Raw genomic sequence first — 15,951 nt, 5'->3', positions numbered from 1 at the left:
GTATAGTAGGCAAGTGGTATCTAGTAGAATTCTTAAACCATCTTGATGCCTAAATTGATCCACTTTACTTCAATGTTCATGGATTTTTATTTACATTGCAAATGCCTTTAAATTTTAATCACACGCATCATTTGTATCTTACTTTATATAAATATAAAAATATAAATATAAATCTTAAACGGACATACTTAATTATAAAATACCGTTTATGAAGAAAAAAAGATCTGAATAAATATATAAGCTTATTATCGTTTAAAATGAAAAAAAAAATATATCTGAATTAATATATAAGCTTATTATTATTGTTTAAGAAAAGTACGACCCTCTCTTAAGGATACATCTTTATAATTTCTTTAGGTACACTAATAAAAAAAAACATTTGAGGCTTCTTTATCATCTATCATGAGCTTAACATATATCTGTATTTATTACACGCACATATATATTAATACAAGTAGTATTACACCGAGCGGGAGTCTACGAATTACGTATAATTTTGTAATTAACACAAAGTTGTTGGTACTTTATTCTCATCAGTGTCATTTTAACTTATTTGAATTTATTAAATTACCAAAGATAAATTAAAACAAACTTTGTAATACACACTGTTTCTCATTGAATCATTCAATGAATTTTCAAAAGTACCATCGAAATATTTCAATCTAACACTGATCGATGCATAATTCATAGAGATATTCAGGCGTTTACAAGTTACAAACGCGATGATGGAATCTTATTCGCGGCTCATGACTTGCAGACACCACACAAGAGACCAGAATATTAATATGTTAAATAAGCATAAATCTAGCTCGAATTTTGTTTTAGTTGGATCATATATGTTACATATAAGGGTTTAGTTGGATCATATATGTTATACATATAAGGGTTTTAACAAATAAACAACCCATCAAATAAATAGAAAAGTCAAACTGACCCATTATTGCTCGCAAAATATAGATAATAACTAGCTAACTAAAAGAAGTGTTTTTGATGGGCAGTTTAATTAAGCAGATTAAAGGATCTACTGGAAGTAGAAGATTCAGTGGTGCTAGAAGGAAGCATCACTTTCTGATCACTGAAATTACTACAAGTGGTAGCAATTTGTGCTTCAGTAAGCAACTGTTTTAGCTCTGTGGTTTCTTTCTTGAGCCTATCATTTTCTTGAACAACCTGTTCATGGATTTCCGAGAAGTGGTTAAGCTTGTTGATGAGCCCATGATGCTCGTTCCTGAGCCTGAGTAACTGTGTGCAGAGTTCATCAAGCTGCTTTTGTTTCCTCATCCTGGATCGCCGAGCTGACTCGCGGTTTGATATCATCCTCCTTTGCTTCCGCTCGTTGATGATGCTCATGTGGTTCTCTTCGGCTTCATCGGAAGTACTTGAGTTGTTGCAGCTTATGGAAGATGATTGATGAGTAAAATCCAGAATAGGTATTTGATGATGATGACGATGATGGTTGTTGTGGTAATAAGGTATGTTTGTTAGAGAGTGTAGAGTGGATGGGATGTTCTGGAATGAAGTGAAGGTGGATAGATCTTCAAGTTGAGTGTAATATTTTGCCATGTGTGTGTGTGTGTTTGTATGTGAATGGTGGATGTTTATGTTATGGGGTGGGGTGGGGTGTGGGGAGACAATGGATGAGGAATGGAGGGATTTTATAGGAGAAGAGACTAGAGAAAGACTTTGGATGGATGGATGGATGGATGGATGGATGGATGGTGATATATACTAGGTATGATGTATGCATCTCGTGATTTGGGGATGTTATGTTGAGACAATAGGATCCAGGTTTGTATATGGATTTGATATGATTTCATTTATTAACATATACTATATACACCAAATAAAACAAAAGTATATATGATCTAGTTAATAAACTATTTAGTGAATGAACACATATCAGTAGGTTGAGTAAGTTTGAATATTTATGGTTGGGTGAGATGGAACAGTAGAATTATACAAAAAAAAAATTATATTAAAGTATATTTATTTATTTTAAATGAATTTAAGTAAAGTAATAATAGATAACTGGGATGACAACTTAAGTAGAAGGGGATTCTATTCGCACACCGGGGAATTTATCCCCACATTAATTGAGTGATTCAATACGGATCGTATAGGCCTATACGATATATGACAGACTGACAGGTGCAGGGGATGTCTGGCGGCTGGCTTATACGAATCGTATAGGGCTATACGATCCGTATTAAGGCCCTGATTTTTTGAGGTTTGAATTTTGGTGTGTTGTGTTTGGTTTTTGGTGTTTTGGGTTTGGTTATTGGTGTTTATTGTTGGTTATTTTTGTTTTAATGAGTTTTAAAATCGTTATTACTTTTTTATTGTTACGTATCATATTAAGCGTATCGTGGTGTATCGTATCACATTTTTAACTAAATAATATATTGATGATGATCCTCTAAAGACATAGATAGGCAAATGGAGACAATCGTCGTCGATAGGGCTGTAAACGAACCGAACGTTCAGCAAACAGTTCTTAAACCGTTCGGCGGAAAGTTCGTTTATGTTCGTTCGTTTAATAAACGAACGAACATGAACAAAAAGTTCGTTCGATTAGTTAAATGAACGAACATGAACAGAGGTCTCGTTCGTTCGATTGTGTTCGTGAACGTTCGGTAAGGTGTTCGTGAACGTGTTCATGAACATTCGTTGATTTGCGTTCTTTTATGTTCGTATGTTTGTGCTTTAATTGAAGATCCTTGTACTTACATATATTTTATGTGTGTTTTTTATATTATTAAACTTTATTTATTTTATTACCCAAACAATTAAACTACGAAACCCTCTTGCACCTTGTTTATGGACTATTTCCCTTTCATTTCTCATTATTTACATCGGCGAATACGATCGACCTCCGTTCCACAATAAGGGATTCAAGTTCGAGTGCTACTCTCTGGGCCATCTATCTTTATCCTCCGTCGCGTTCGCCAAATTTATTTGTGTTCGTGAACCGTTCGCGAACACGGTCATTTCCTTAATGAACGAACACAAACACAAAATCTCGTTAGGTAAGTGTTCATGAACCGTTCGTGAACACATTTATTTCCTTAACGAACGAACACGAACAAGGCCTTGTTCGTGTTCGTTCGGTTCGTTTACAGCCCTAGCCGTCGAACGTCCATCCATGTATTTAATTCACGGGTTTTTCTTCATGCACCCTTGTCTATTTTCCATTCACACCCTAATCTACCAATATTAACTAAAGTGAAGTGTGTTACCCAATAGATTTATTTCTCTCTCTTGAATTTCTAAGGTATATTTTAATCAGATGAGGAGTTGGGTAGAAAGTGAGTTTTTCCTAGAAAGTCTAGGAAGCAATAAGAATGTGACACGTGGCATGGAGGGATTTTAACTAAAAAGGCACTTATGTAATTTGACATGTTATTTTATTTTTGGAATTTTATCTCTCATTAACTAACAATGCATATAATTATGGAAACTGTTTCTCCAAGATTTTTTGTATTTCGCAACCTTCTCCTTCTTCGTCTTCGTCATCATCAAACACTTCTCCATCTCCGAGTTCATCATCACCATTCAAATACTGTTCGTATCATCTCCGTTTTCTTGACGATGTTTTTTAACAACAAGTAAATTAATACAGTTGTGTTTTAGCAGCAAGCAGATTCATACAGTTGTGTTTTAGCATTCAGATTCATACAGTTGTGTTTTAACAGCAACCATATTCATACAATTGTGTTTTAGCATTCAGATTCATACAGTTGTGTTTTAACAGCAAGCAGATTCATACAGTTGTGTTTTAACAGCAAGCAGATTCATACAGTTGTGTTTTAGCATTCAGATTCATATAGTTGTGTTTTAACAGCAAGCAGATTTATACAGTTGTGTTTTAACAGCAAGCAGATTCATACAGTTGTGTTTTAACAACAAGCAGATTCATACAGTTGTGTTTTAGCATTCAGATTCATACAGTTATGTTTTAACAGCAAGCATATTCATACAGTTGTGTTTTAACAGCAAGCAGATTCATACAATTGTGTTTTAACAGCAAACAGATTCATACAGTTGTGATTTGGCATTCAGATTCATAAAGTTGTGTTTTAACAGCAAGCAGATTCATACGCTGTGTTTTATCATCCATGCTGGTAATGCTGGAGGATTTCTTGACGCTGTGTTTTAATAACAAGCAGATTAGCAAGCAGATTAATACGATGTGTTTTCTTGATGTGTTTCTTCATGAAGGATAGAAGGAAGAGAGAGAGAGAGAGAGGGAGAGAGAGAGAGAGGGAGGGAGAAAGAGAGAAAAAAATCGCATGAAATGTGGGGTGGTTATGGAATGACAATTATTTCCATATTTAAAACAAGCTAAATGACATATTTACCCCTGATTAATTAAATAATCCTATTTTTAAGAAACACATATTACCAAAATGCCACCAAGATGATCTCAACCATTAAACACACCCATTGGATGGCCCAGATCGCTTCCTAGACTTTCTAGGAAAAACACACTTTCCGTAGGATCCCCACTCTATATATATTTAACTTATTTAACTTAAACATATCAAATATTAATATTTTTGAACGACAATATCTTAATCATATTTAACTTATTTTCTAAGTTATATCTTAATCAGATTTATTTCTCTCTCCTTGAATTTCTATTTTATATCTTAATCATATTTAACTGATTTATAATATCTTTGACCTTGTCGCGTTGTGCGACCGGATTCAGGTTAAACCTTCGCGTAGCGCGAATGGGCTAGGCTAGGGCATAGGTGGCATGAGTCACCACGTAGGCACGCCACGTGGCTGCCACGTGGTGCCATGTGTCCACTGTTAGTCAAAGAGCCGTCTCGTCGCGCGACCGCATAATTTTACCACCGTCGCGTAGCGCGACGTGGCCTAAATCAGAGTGTCTTCGTTTTTCGTGTTGGTTTCCATTGTACGTGTTTGGAGTTCCGATTATGATTCGTTATGGGCCTTATCTGAGGGTTGTTATATTCTCCCCACCTTATTTTAAATCTCGTCCTCGAGATTCATTGAAATAAGTAGGGGTACTTTCGCTTCATTTCTGATTCTAGTTCCCATGTATATTTTGGTCCTCTTTTCGAATCCCATTTACTTTGACCAGAACTAATCTCTTATGCTTGAGATTTTTAATCTTCCTATCTTCGATTTGTAGAGGCTTTTCAACAAATTTTAGTTTTTCATTTACCTCTATATATTGAAGAAATACCATTAAAGATTCATCAGCTAAACATTTCCTTAGATTACATACATAAAATACGTCATGTACACCAGCCATCTCTTCAGATAACTGTAGCTGATAAGCTACTGGACCAATTCGCTTGATAACCTTAAATGGTCCAACATGCCTTGGACTTAATTCTCCTTTCTTGCCAAATCGAACTACTGCTTTCCAAGGAGAAACTTTTAATAGCACTTTGTCTTCAACTTGAAATTCTAATGGTTTACGTCTATTATCTACATAACTCTTTTGACAAACTCGTGCTGTTTTCAATAGTTCCTTGACTTGAATTATCTTATCAGTTGTTTCTTGTACAATTTCAAAATCTGATAATTGTTTTCCCCTATTTTTGCCCAACATACTGGAGTTGGGCACTTTCGTCTATAAAGTGCTTCAAATAGAGCAGCATTAATGCTTGTATGATAACTGTTGTTATAAGAGAATTCGATTAATGGCAAGTGATCATCCCAATTTCCTCCAAAATCTATTACACATGCCCTTAGCATGTCTTCCAATGTTTGGATTATCCTTTCACTTTGTCTATCTGTTTGAGGGTGATAAGTTGTACTTAAATTTAGTTGTGTTCCCATAGCTTTTTGGAAGCTTTTCCAAAAATGAGAAGTGAAACGACTATCTCTATTAAACACGATGGATAACAGAATTCTATGTAATGAAACTATTTCATCTACATATAGCTTAGCTAATCTTTCCATCCTAAAGGTTTCCTTCATTGGTAGAAAATGACCTGACTTAGTTAGTCGATCCACAATCACCCAAATGGTGTCGTTACTTTTTCTTGTTTTGGGTAATTTTGTAACAAAATCCATTATTATCAATTCCTATTTCCATACTAGCATTTCTAATTGCTGAAGTAAAGCTGAAGGTTTCCGATGTTCAGCTTTAACTTGTGAACAAGTTAGACACTTAGAAACATAACTAGCTATATCCTTTTTCATTCCTATCCACCAAAAACTCTTCCTCGGATCTTGATACATCTTGTCACTACCAGGATGCATCGTATACTTAGACTTATGAGCTTCCTTAAGAATTCTTTCTCTTTGGTTTCCTTGGATAGGTACCAAACTTCTTTTCTTATGGAATCTCCAAATTCCATCCGTACCTTTTTCTAATTCTTTCCTTATTCCTTTTAATCCTTCAACATCATCCTTGTTTGCTGTTTTCTGTGTACTCTTTAATTGTTCCGTTAAATCTACTTGCAGATTTAATCTGAGAGCAGGTACCCGTTTCGGCTTCTCATGATACTTACGACTTAAAGCATCAGCTACCACATTAGCTTTACCTTCGTGATATTGAATATCACGATTGTAGTCACTTAAAATTTCCATCCATCGTCTTTGTCTCATGTTCAACTCTTTTTCTCAAAAATATATCTTAAGCTTTTATGATCTGTAAAGATAGTAAACTTACTACCATACAAATGATGTCTCCAAATTTTAAGGGCAAAAATTATCGCTCTTAATTCTAAATCATGAGTTGTATAATTTTCTTCGTGCTTCTTCAGTTGGCTAGACGCATAAGCAATCACTTTCTCACGTTGCATCAAAACGCATCCTAATCCTAATCTAGAGGCATCACAAAAGACAACAAAATCCTTAGTTCCTTCCTGTAACGCAAGTATCGGTGCATTCGTTAACATTTGCTTCAAGGTTGTAAAAGCTTCTCCCTGTTTGGGTCCCCATTCAAACTTAACCGACTTACACGTTAACTTGGTTAATGGAACGGCTATCTTTGAAAAATCTTCGATAAAGTGTCGATAGTATCCTGCTAGTCCTAGGAAACTTCTGTAGGTGATTTAGGGACTTTCCATCTAGTAATTGCCCCTATCTTTATAGGATCTACAGGAATTCCTTCATGATTAATCAAATATCCTAAAAATTGCACTTCTTACAACCATAATTCACAGTTAGAAAATTTAGCATAAAGCTTCTCTTTTCTCAACAGTGTTAAAAGTACATGTAGATGCTTAGTGTGATCTTCCTCGCTCTTGGAATAAATAAGTATATCGTCTTTGAAGACAATTACAAATTTAACCAGGTACGGTTTACATATCCTATTCATCATGTCAATGAATGTTGCCGGAGCGTTTGTTAAGCCAAATCGCATAACTGTAAACTCGTAATGACCATACCTTGTTCTGAAAGCAGTTTTAGGAATGTCATCTTCCTGTACTTTCAGTTGATGACATCCTGAGCGTAAATCAATCTTAGAAAAATATCGAGCTCCTTTAAGTTGATCAAATAGATCACCAATCCTAGGTAATGGGTCGATTTTTAATTGTGACCTTAATCAATTCCCTATAATCAATAGATATACGCATTGATCCATCCTTCTTCTTAACAAACAACACAGGTTGTAAGACCCGTCTCTATTAATCAATATTATAATATTAAACAGGCATTTTATACGAAAATTCAAGCTTACAAAAACTTTTCCAAGTTAAACTTCTTACATAATTTAAAACATTCCAAAATATAATTTCAAGTGTTTACAATATCCACTTTTTAAACTAGAACAAAATAAGATCGTTGCGGAAGCTTCGAGACATGTGTTCGGTTCTCCTTTCTTGCTTGATCCTCATCCGGTGTTCCATAAGACATTCCTAAAATCAAAACCAACATAAAAGTTAGTTTTGACAGTTTCACAACAAGTTATAAACATATTTCCATCCAATTCATTCATCCATTATTCAAAATTCTTGTTTCCTTCGCATTCAAATTTCCAGTTCTTAAACTGAATTATTTGACCTGTTATGGGTATTTATGTCAAAACTATAATTTTATCAACTTTTATTAAAAAAAATATCTTATTTCCTCCAACCATAATCTATATTATGGTTGGTACATGTACCCTTCACGAGAGTATCATTCCTTGTGCGTACCTGGTATGGGTCAACATTGACTCGTTTTTAATACATTGCATTACCTTTCGCCAACCTTGGCAAAACATGCTCATACCTTCCGCTTGCCTGTATTTGTAACACTTAACAGTACATAATATTACCAATCATCATTTATATTATTATACAACTTCTAACCAAGTATTGAGTCAAAACTAAGTGTTTAAGACCCCGAAACAATTTCTGCAAGTACGGACCTACTTGCTGTCAACAACTATTTTGTTGACAAAACGTCCGCGAAAACCATGTTAAACAAATTCCAAAAACTTTATAAAAATTACCAATCATCATTTATATTGTTATACCACTTCCGACCAAATATTGAGTCAAAACTAAGTGTTTAAGGCTTCGAAACAATTTCTGCAAATACGGACCTGCTTGCTGTCAACAACTATTTTGTTGACAAAACGTCCACGAAAACCATGTTAAAAGACTTCCGAAAAATTTATAAAAATTACCAATCATCATTTATATTGTTATACCACTTCTGACCAAATATTGAATCAGAAATAAGTGTTTAAGGCCTCGAAACAAATTCTGCAAATACGGACCTGCTTGCTGTCAACAACTATTTTGTTGACAAAACGTCCGCGAAAACCACGTTAAACAACTTCCGAAAAGTTAATAAAAATTACAAATCATCATTTATATTGTTATGCCACTTCTGACCAAATATTGAGTCAAAACTAAGTGTTTATGGCCTCGAAACAATTTCTGCAAATACGGACCTGCTTGCTGTCAACAACTATTTTGTTGACAAAACGTCCGCGAAAACCACGTTAAATAACTTCTGAAAAAATTATAAAAATTACCAATCATCATTTATATTGTTATACCACTTTTGACCAAATATTGAGTCAAAACTAAGTGTTTAACGCCTCGAAACAATTTCTGCAAATACGGACCTGCTTGCTGTCAACAACTATTTTGTTGACAAAACGTCCGGGAAAACCACGTTAAACAACTTCCGAAAAATTTATAAAATTACCAATCATCATTTTTGTTGTTATACAACTTCTGACCACACATGGAGTCAAAACTAAGTGTTTAAGACCCCGAAATAGTTTTGCAAATAACGGACCTGTTTGCTATCACTAACTATTTTATTGACAAAATGCCCGCGAAAACCATGTCCATTTTATTATTCACAATGCTATCCATTATATAAGTAAGTATTCTATTCTAGAAGGTGTAAGCTTTACTTACCTTGCATCTGGTTATTCTTTTCCGCATGCTCAATCCATTTGACTCGCTTCCTTCCAAAGCTTCCATCTAGCTTGTTAAGCGTCAAACTATCATTATAATTCGTAAGACGATTAGATTAGTCATTATCAATTATGACTATTCCACCTTACGTATTTCATATAAAAATTATCATTCAATCTTAAAAATGGTCAGTTTGACTTTCAAAGGTCAACTGTCCCTTTTTAATGTATGAAATGCACAATTGAGTTCAACGAACTCACTTAGGCATTTCTTCCACTATTCGATAGGCGATATTTTTAGGCCACTAATTTAACCACATTCATCAACATAGTCTACATACATCATATAATCATCTAATTAAATAAAACTTATACTTTCATTACGTGAAATCTACGGGTTCCATTTATGAGTGAAACTCGTTTCATCATGTTATTAGGCATTCATCCAGTTACCTAATCAAATCAAGTTCTACTACATTCAAACTAGTAGATATCATGATTTCAAACATCACATTCATAAATTAAATCACCAATTTCATTACAACATTCAAAACCCATTTCGAATCATGTATGATCAAGTACTCAAACTTGTAAATTGCTTAAATATCTCGCTTCAACTATCAATTATGATGGTTTCAAGCACAAGTATATCATCATCTTCACTATTTAGTCAAAAACCCATTTCCTAGTTTACTTGTTAATCTCTTACAAGTAACTTTACATCAAGTTCTTCATAATTTCATCATAACTAACGAAATTAAACATACATAAACATTCAATTTCAACTTTGGATCATAATCCAACAATCTATTTGCAAGTAACCTACTTGTCTCAATTTTTCAACTTTAACCAATCTAGGTTTTATGATATATACCTTATAATCTCCATGACTAGGTGATCGTTTTTATGTATTCATGCATTGGTTTAGGGCTTGAACCGAGCTTCAATTTGATGATTTTGTGCAAGCTAGGGTTTGAGCTCCATGAGAGCTTCTCCTGGCCATCTCTACGCACGCACATACACCCTTATGTGTGTTTTGTGTTATTTTTTTGTTTATAATACCATTTTCAAATTATCCAACATTGGTCCCTCAAGTTTAGCTTTTGTTTAAACCCCCTCATAATACTTACTAGAAATTAACCAATTCTCATAACTAGGTTTAAATGTTCCTAGTTAACTTAGTGGGTTCGGGAAAGTCAAACCCGTTTTATTTTTTAGTCCCGTTGACTTGGGCTTCTTATAAACTTTATTTCCTCAAAAGCATTCGTTTACTCTTTTATTTTTATTTTTTTATTTAATATTATGTTTATTTATTTAAATCCTAATATTCACCGGGTTAATTTTTACCACTAACGGTACTTTACCCGTACTTTAGTACTAACGTGGTTTGATTACCAAACCCGTTTTCGGGGTGTTACACAGGTGCTCCCCATGGGGACGAGCTTGGTTGTATGAAACCTTTTTCTAGTAATTCATCTAATTGCTTCTTCAGTTCTAACATATCCATTGGTGTTAATCGATAAGGTGCTTTAGCAATTGGTGCAGTTCCAGGTATCAGATGATTTAAATTCTACTTCTCGGTCAGGTGGTAGTCCAGGTAGATCTTCTGTGAAAACATCGGGGTATTCCGATATTACCGGAATTTCCTTAAGTTCCTTGCCTCTAGTGTTAATGATGACCGAGACCATATACATTATACCTTGCTTCCGTGCATAATTCGCAGCTTTCATCATAGAGATGAATTTTGTTGACTTGGTTGGCTTATCTCCTCGGATCATGATCATTCTCCTGTTGGCGTACGAAACTCAACAGAATTTTGATCACATAGGATTCGAGCATGATTGGCTACTAACCAATCAATTCCTAGTACTACATCGAATCCAGCTAGATTCATTGGTAGCAGATTTGCCGTAAACTTATGTCCTAATAATTCTATCTTCCCTCCTTGAAGTATTTCGCATATCTTGGTGGAGTTTCCTTCTGTCGTTTCTACCGTACAAGCGTGCCTAAGCTTAGTTAACGGTTGATTAAGCGCTTAACAGAATGCAGTATTTATAAAACTTTGATTTGCAACAGAGTCAAATAATACTTTAGCATATACGTCATGGATAAGGAATGTACCGGCGATCATGTCTGGAATCGTTGCTACCTCTTGCGTCGTAAGTGTAAAGGCTCTACATTCTTTTTGGCTTCGTTTACTACTTTTGTCTTGTTGTCAGGTTCTTTCGTCGGCTATGGGCAATATGGGCGAATGTGACCCGTTTCTCCGCAATTGAAATAGATATTAGTTTTTCTTTTACATTCTTTCTTTGTATGTCTAGTCATTTTGCAGAAATTGCAGTAGTTAGGGCATCTTCCCGAATGCTTCATTTCACAGAATTTACAGAAAGGCGGTGTAGAATACTGTCCGACTTCTCTTGTAACGCCCTGCGTTTTCATACTTTCCATATTTAGAAACCATTGCTTGAAATTCTATTATTTTTGGAAATCTTGTATTCCTTGTAATCGTATTTCGTTGTATCGTTGCAAAATCCGAGACTTTGATCGTAATGAAACGAATCTTTTACACATCGTTTATACATGTCTATACATTGATACATGCACTCGTTTGATACATGGCTCGTAATTCGTATAAACGTAAGCTTAACTCGTAAACAAGGATCGTGTATTCGTAATCCTTAAATCTTCATACATTTAAACACTTAGTTATTCAATTATAAGATTAAGTTGTATGTTTGTTTTCACTTGATCATACCAAACTATAAACCATACATACTTGTTACATTTCATGTGTTATACACACCTATGTTATCACACGTTTTGCTAAATTAAAACATGTCATTTATGCATTTTGGACCTTGTTACAAGATACATACATACTAGACACCATGTAACACTTTATTAAACATCAAATATATACCTTCTAATGTCAAAAAAAATTATAGGGCTATTAATAGCCTTGCATCAGCCCACTTAATTTCCTTGTTTTGAGTTATTTAGCCCACTAAACACTTCCAAAGCCTAACCCAATGAAACCCTAATCCATCCCCTATGTAACCCAAGCCTGCTCCAAGTATTTTTCACTTTCTAAACACTCTCCATTCACTCTCAAACACTCCAAACTGTAGCTGATTGCACAAGTTCGAGCAGATTCATACCACTACACTAAAGTGAGCATAACTCACTCAATTTTTATCCGATTCACTCGATTCTTTTTCCTACTACTTTGTATTGACCTTAGCTACGTTTCCATGGGTTTTCCGTAGAAAACTAGAGCCTATAATGTTGCCAAAAGGGCTCCAAAGTGGACTGATTTTTCTGTTCTTGTTTCAAACTTTGATAAACTTGTTTAAAATTGAGGAAACTCATCTCAAACCTATGTCCTTATGCTTATAACCACTTCTATGTTTAGTTAGGCTTAAAAACAAGCTTGAGACATTCAAAATCAGAGGTATAAACCTCACAAACTTTCTGTTTTGTTCAAGGGTTTTAACCCACAAGTGATACTCAAGTTCAAGACTTGATGATTGTGTGATTTAGGATTAGCTTGGGCTAACCTACTTGAAAATCCATACATTGCTTGATGTTTTCTCATAGATTAGTTGTTCATATTCTATTGTTTCTTGGAAGTTCATGACCCTCCTTGTTGTTCATAACAACAAGTGTAGTGGTGAACAATAGAGGTACCTAAATGGAAGCTTTGTTCTTCCTATCTCATGTATGAATTCCATGATACTTAGAGGTGCCTAAATGAAGACTTTAATCTTCTACCTCATTCTTGACTTATATGATGTAATATACACTATGTAATACTTATGTAACAACCAAATAATCGAACTCTTGGTAATGAAATAATGGACATTCGTCAAGCTAGTAGATTTTATCATCTTAGGCCTTGACAACTTGTCACGATTCTAATGGAACTTTGTTCCATGAAATCATTTAAACTCTTTTAGAGTTTCATAGTTTCAAGAACAAGTGTCATAGGTGTTAGAGGATTATTTTCATATGTTTATTTTTCATGTTATTTGAACTCCAAATCCCTAGAACCATATGTAAACACCTCTTAAACTCCAAATCGAACACATTCAACTTCCTAGTCTCAACAACTTCGTCACATAGGATAATCGGAAAACATATGCAACTTTGTGAGTACACTTGACCCATTTTCCTTTTAATACACTTTGGGTGCAACATGTATTACTTGTTAAAATGCACGATTCACAAACATGCTTTTATTCATTCAATCCTTATACATGCTTTGCTATGCTTAGGTTCATGCTAGAATACATACTACTTGTTAACTCGGCTTAACAATTATAGCGCTATAGGAGTAGCAGACCACCCAACGGGGTTTTGTTGAGTCTTTATTCTATAACGGTCTCGTCACTTTTGTGTCGAGGGATGCTAAATACTAGTGGACACTAGAGTTGACATATTGTTATGCATGATAGATTAACCTTGTATACCAATTGCTATGTTGGAATGAAAATACCTTTTTATACATGTGCCACGAGTCTAAAACTAGTGTACTCGCCAATACCTTTATATTGAACTATGCTTTTAAAACATGTTGCAGGTTTAGCGCTGATGTTGATGATGCATGGAATCTAGTAGGATGCTTAGATACACACTTTAAATTTTGTATTTTATTTGTATTGTATTTCATTATTCATGTTGTATTTGTTTCAAATCGTTGTAATTGACTCTTTAGAAATGAAATGAAAATTTATCATTTAAATACTTGTCACAAATAGTGTTATGAAGTCTCTTGCAATCTATTTCGTCTCACTCTGATGTTTCCGCCATCGGCTGGGGTGTGACAGATTGGTATCAGAGCCATAACTATAGGGAATTAGGAAAATTGCCATGCTTTTGACCTAGTCTATAGTTAAGCACCAAAATTCGACCATACTTACTTCACATGCTACTTTTATGAAATATCTTTACATGTTATTCTTGAAATGTCTCTTACGTGTTATTTTCTTAAAATGCTTTATGTGCTTATACTTGTTATTATTATTTTGAACATACGTCTCTTACTCATTTATACTAAATTCGAAACCACTTGTAATACACAAACGAGACGACTTCACCAAAATAGGCGTGAAACCCACAATTTGGTGAAAGACTCTCAATCCACCTATTCTTTTTACACAAAATTCGCCACTAAGTTAGGAGTGAGATCCTCACCTTGATGGAGAATTTCCGTTTTCAAATTCTAATGGACCCTCGTCAAAGTGATGAAATTAAATTTTGACCCGACGAGTACCAACCACACTTAGGGTACGAAATCGTCAAGTTAGGGGTGAAACCCGCACCTTGTCGACTAGTTCCACTCCTTGAATTTTTCATAAATCCTACCAAGTCTCGAAATTTCGATTGATTTGGGACATGTAGTAAACGGAAGGGTAAATACCGTTAACCGACTTGTCGGCGAGAGTATTCCACCTATTAGGCCAAATCATGTTCCTCAAATTCGAAAGACTTTTCGGCTACTTTGGTTAGTCAAAGTTCCGTTTTGGAACCATCCCAAATTTTAATCAAACATGTGCTTCTATTATTTATTTTATACGATGCAATTTTTCAAATTCGAATTTACTTTCGATATTTTCTTCTCACACACACATCATACTAAATCTTTTTCATACATTTATACCTATGCATGATTTCAAAACGTCACTCAATTTTGTTTACATTCTTTATAACACCAAAATGGAGACATATCATTGAGTTAGGAGTGATTTCCTTTCCTTGACGATTAACTCCACTCCTTCTTTTCTTAAAACGACCTCACCAACGAGTTAGGCGTGATTCCCTTACCTAGGTGATCGTTACCAAAACTTTCCTTCAAAATACTTTATCAAGCAAACACAATCATGTTTCATACCTAAATCATTTATCATTTATCGAAATACCCACTTATTCAATTCCAAAATACATTGTTTTATCAAACGTACTTCTTATCCTACAATCTATTTTCACATAACTCAGATACACGAAATTCTTAATCATACCTTAAAACGTTTTATTTCCCGAATTTCAAAACCTTACGAAATGCTACCTATCAATTTAATCGGTCCAATGAATCTCTGGCCCATGAACTTCATATTCAACTTAATCACTTAAACACGCACACGTTATATCATCATACTAAAGACTTCCATTCTTAATCGAAATCAAACCAACCTTTCTCAATTACTTATAAGATCTTATAGATGTTATATGATCGTTTTACCAAATACTCTTTTCAACATCAACAAATCATTTGTTAAAACTTTTAACAATCACTAAGTCCTTTTGCTAAATTTCTTTTCTAAGGATCCTCGTTTTCACAAGAACCTCCTAAATTCATAATTTCTTGTTTGATGAAACGAACTTACTTTTATTGAAAACCTTTTTCCTACACCAATTTACAAAACACGTGGGCAAGAAGACTTCATGGGGACCGACCATCTTCGGATTACGTAAACTCTTTTAAAACAAAAGTAGCATTTCCATTCATTACAAAATACTATGCTTAACTAATGAGTACTTTATATCCTCTTACATATACAAACTATATTCTACCCTTCAAATCAAGCTCAATCTAATTTTGATTC

General features: G+C 34.4%; 1 protein-coding gene across 1 annotated transcript; it reads right to left on the bottom strand.

Annotated features, from left to right (window-relative positions):
- Positions 1-770: 770 nt before the first annotated feature.
- On the bottom strand, positions 771-1,640 carry LOC110911291 (basic leucine zipper 43). Its single transcript, XM_022155893.2, has one exon. The coding sequence runs from the start codon at positions 1,561-1,563 to the stop codon at positions 1,000-1,002; it is 564 nt and encodes a 187-aa protein (XP_022011585.1). The 5' UTR covers positions 1,564-1,640; the 3' UTR covers positions 771-999.
- Positions 1,641-15,951: the final 14,311 nt, after the last annotated feature.

Source organism: Helianthus annuus, chromosome 15 (genome assembly GCF_002127325.2).
Source record: "Helianthus annuus cultivar XRQ/B chromosome 15, HanXRQr2.0-SUNRISE, whole genome shotgun sequence".
In the NCBI taxonomy this organism is placed as follows: Eukaryota; Viridiplantae; Streptophyta; class Magnoliopsida; order Asterales; family Asteraceae; genus Helianthus; species Helianthus annuus.
This window is presented reverse-complemented; position numbering and strand designations above follow the sequence as displayed.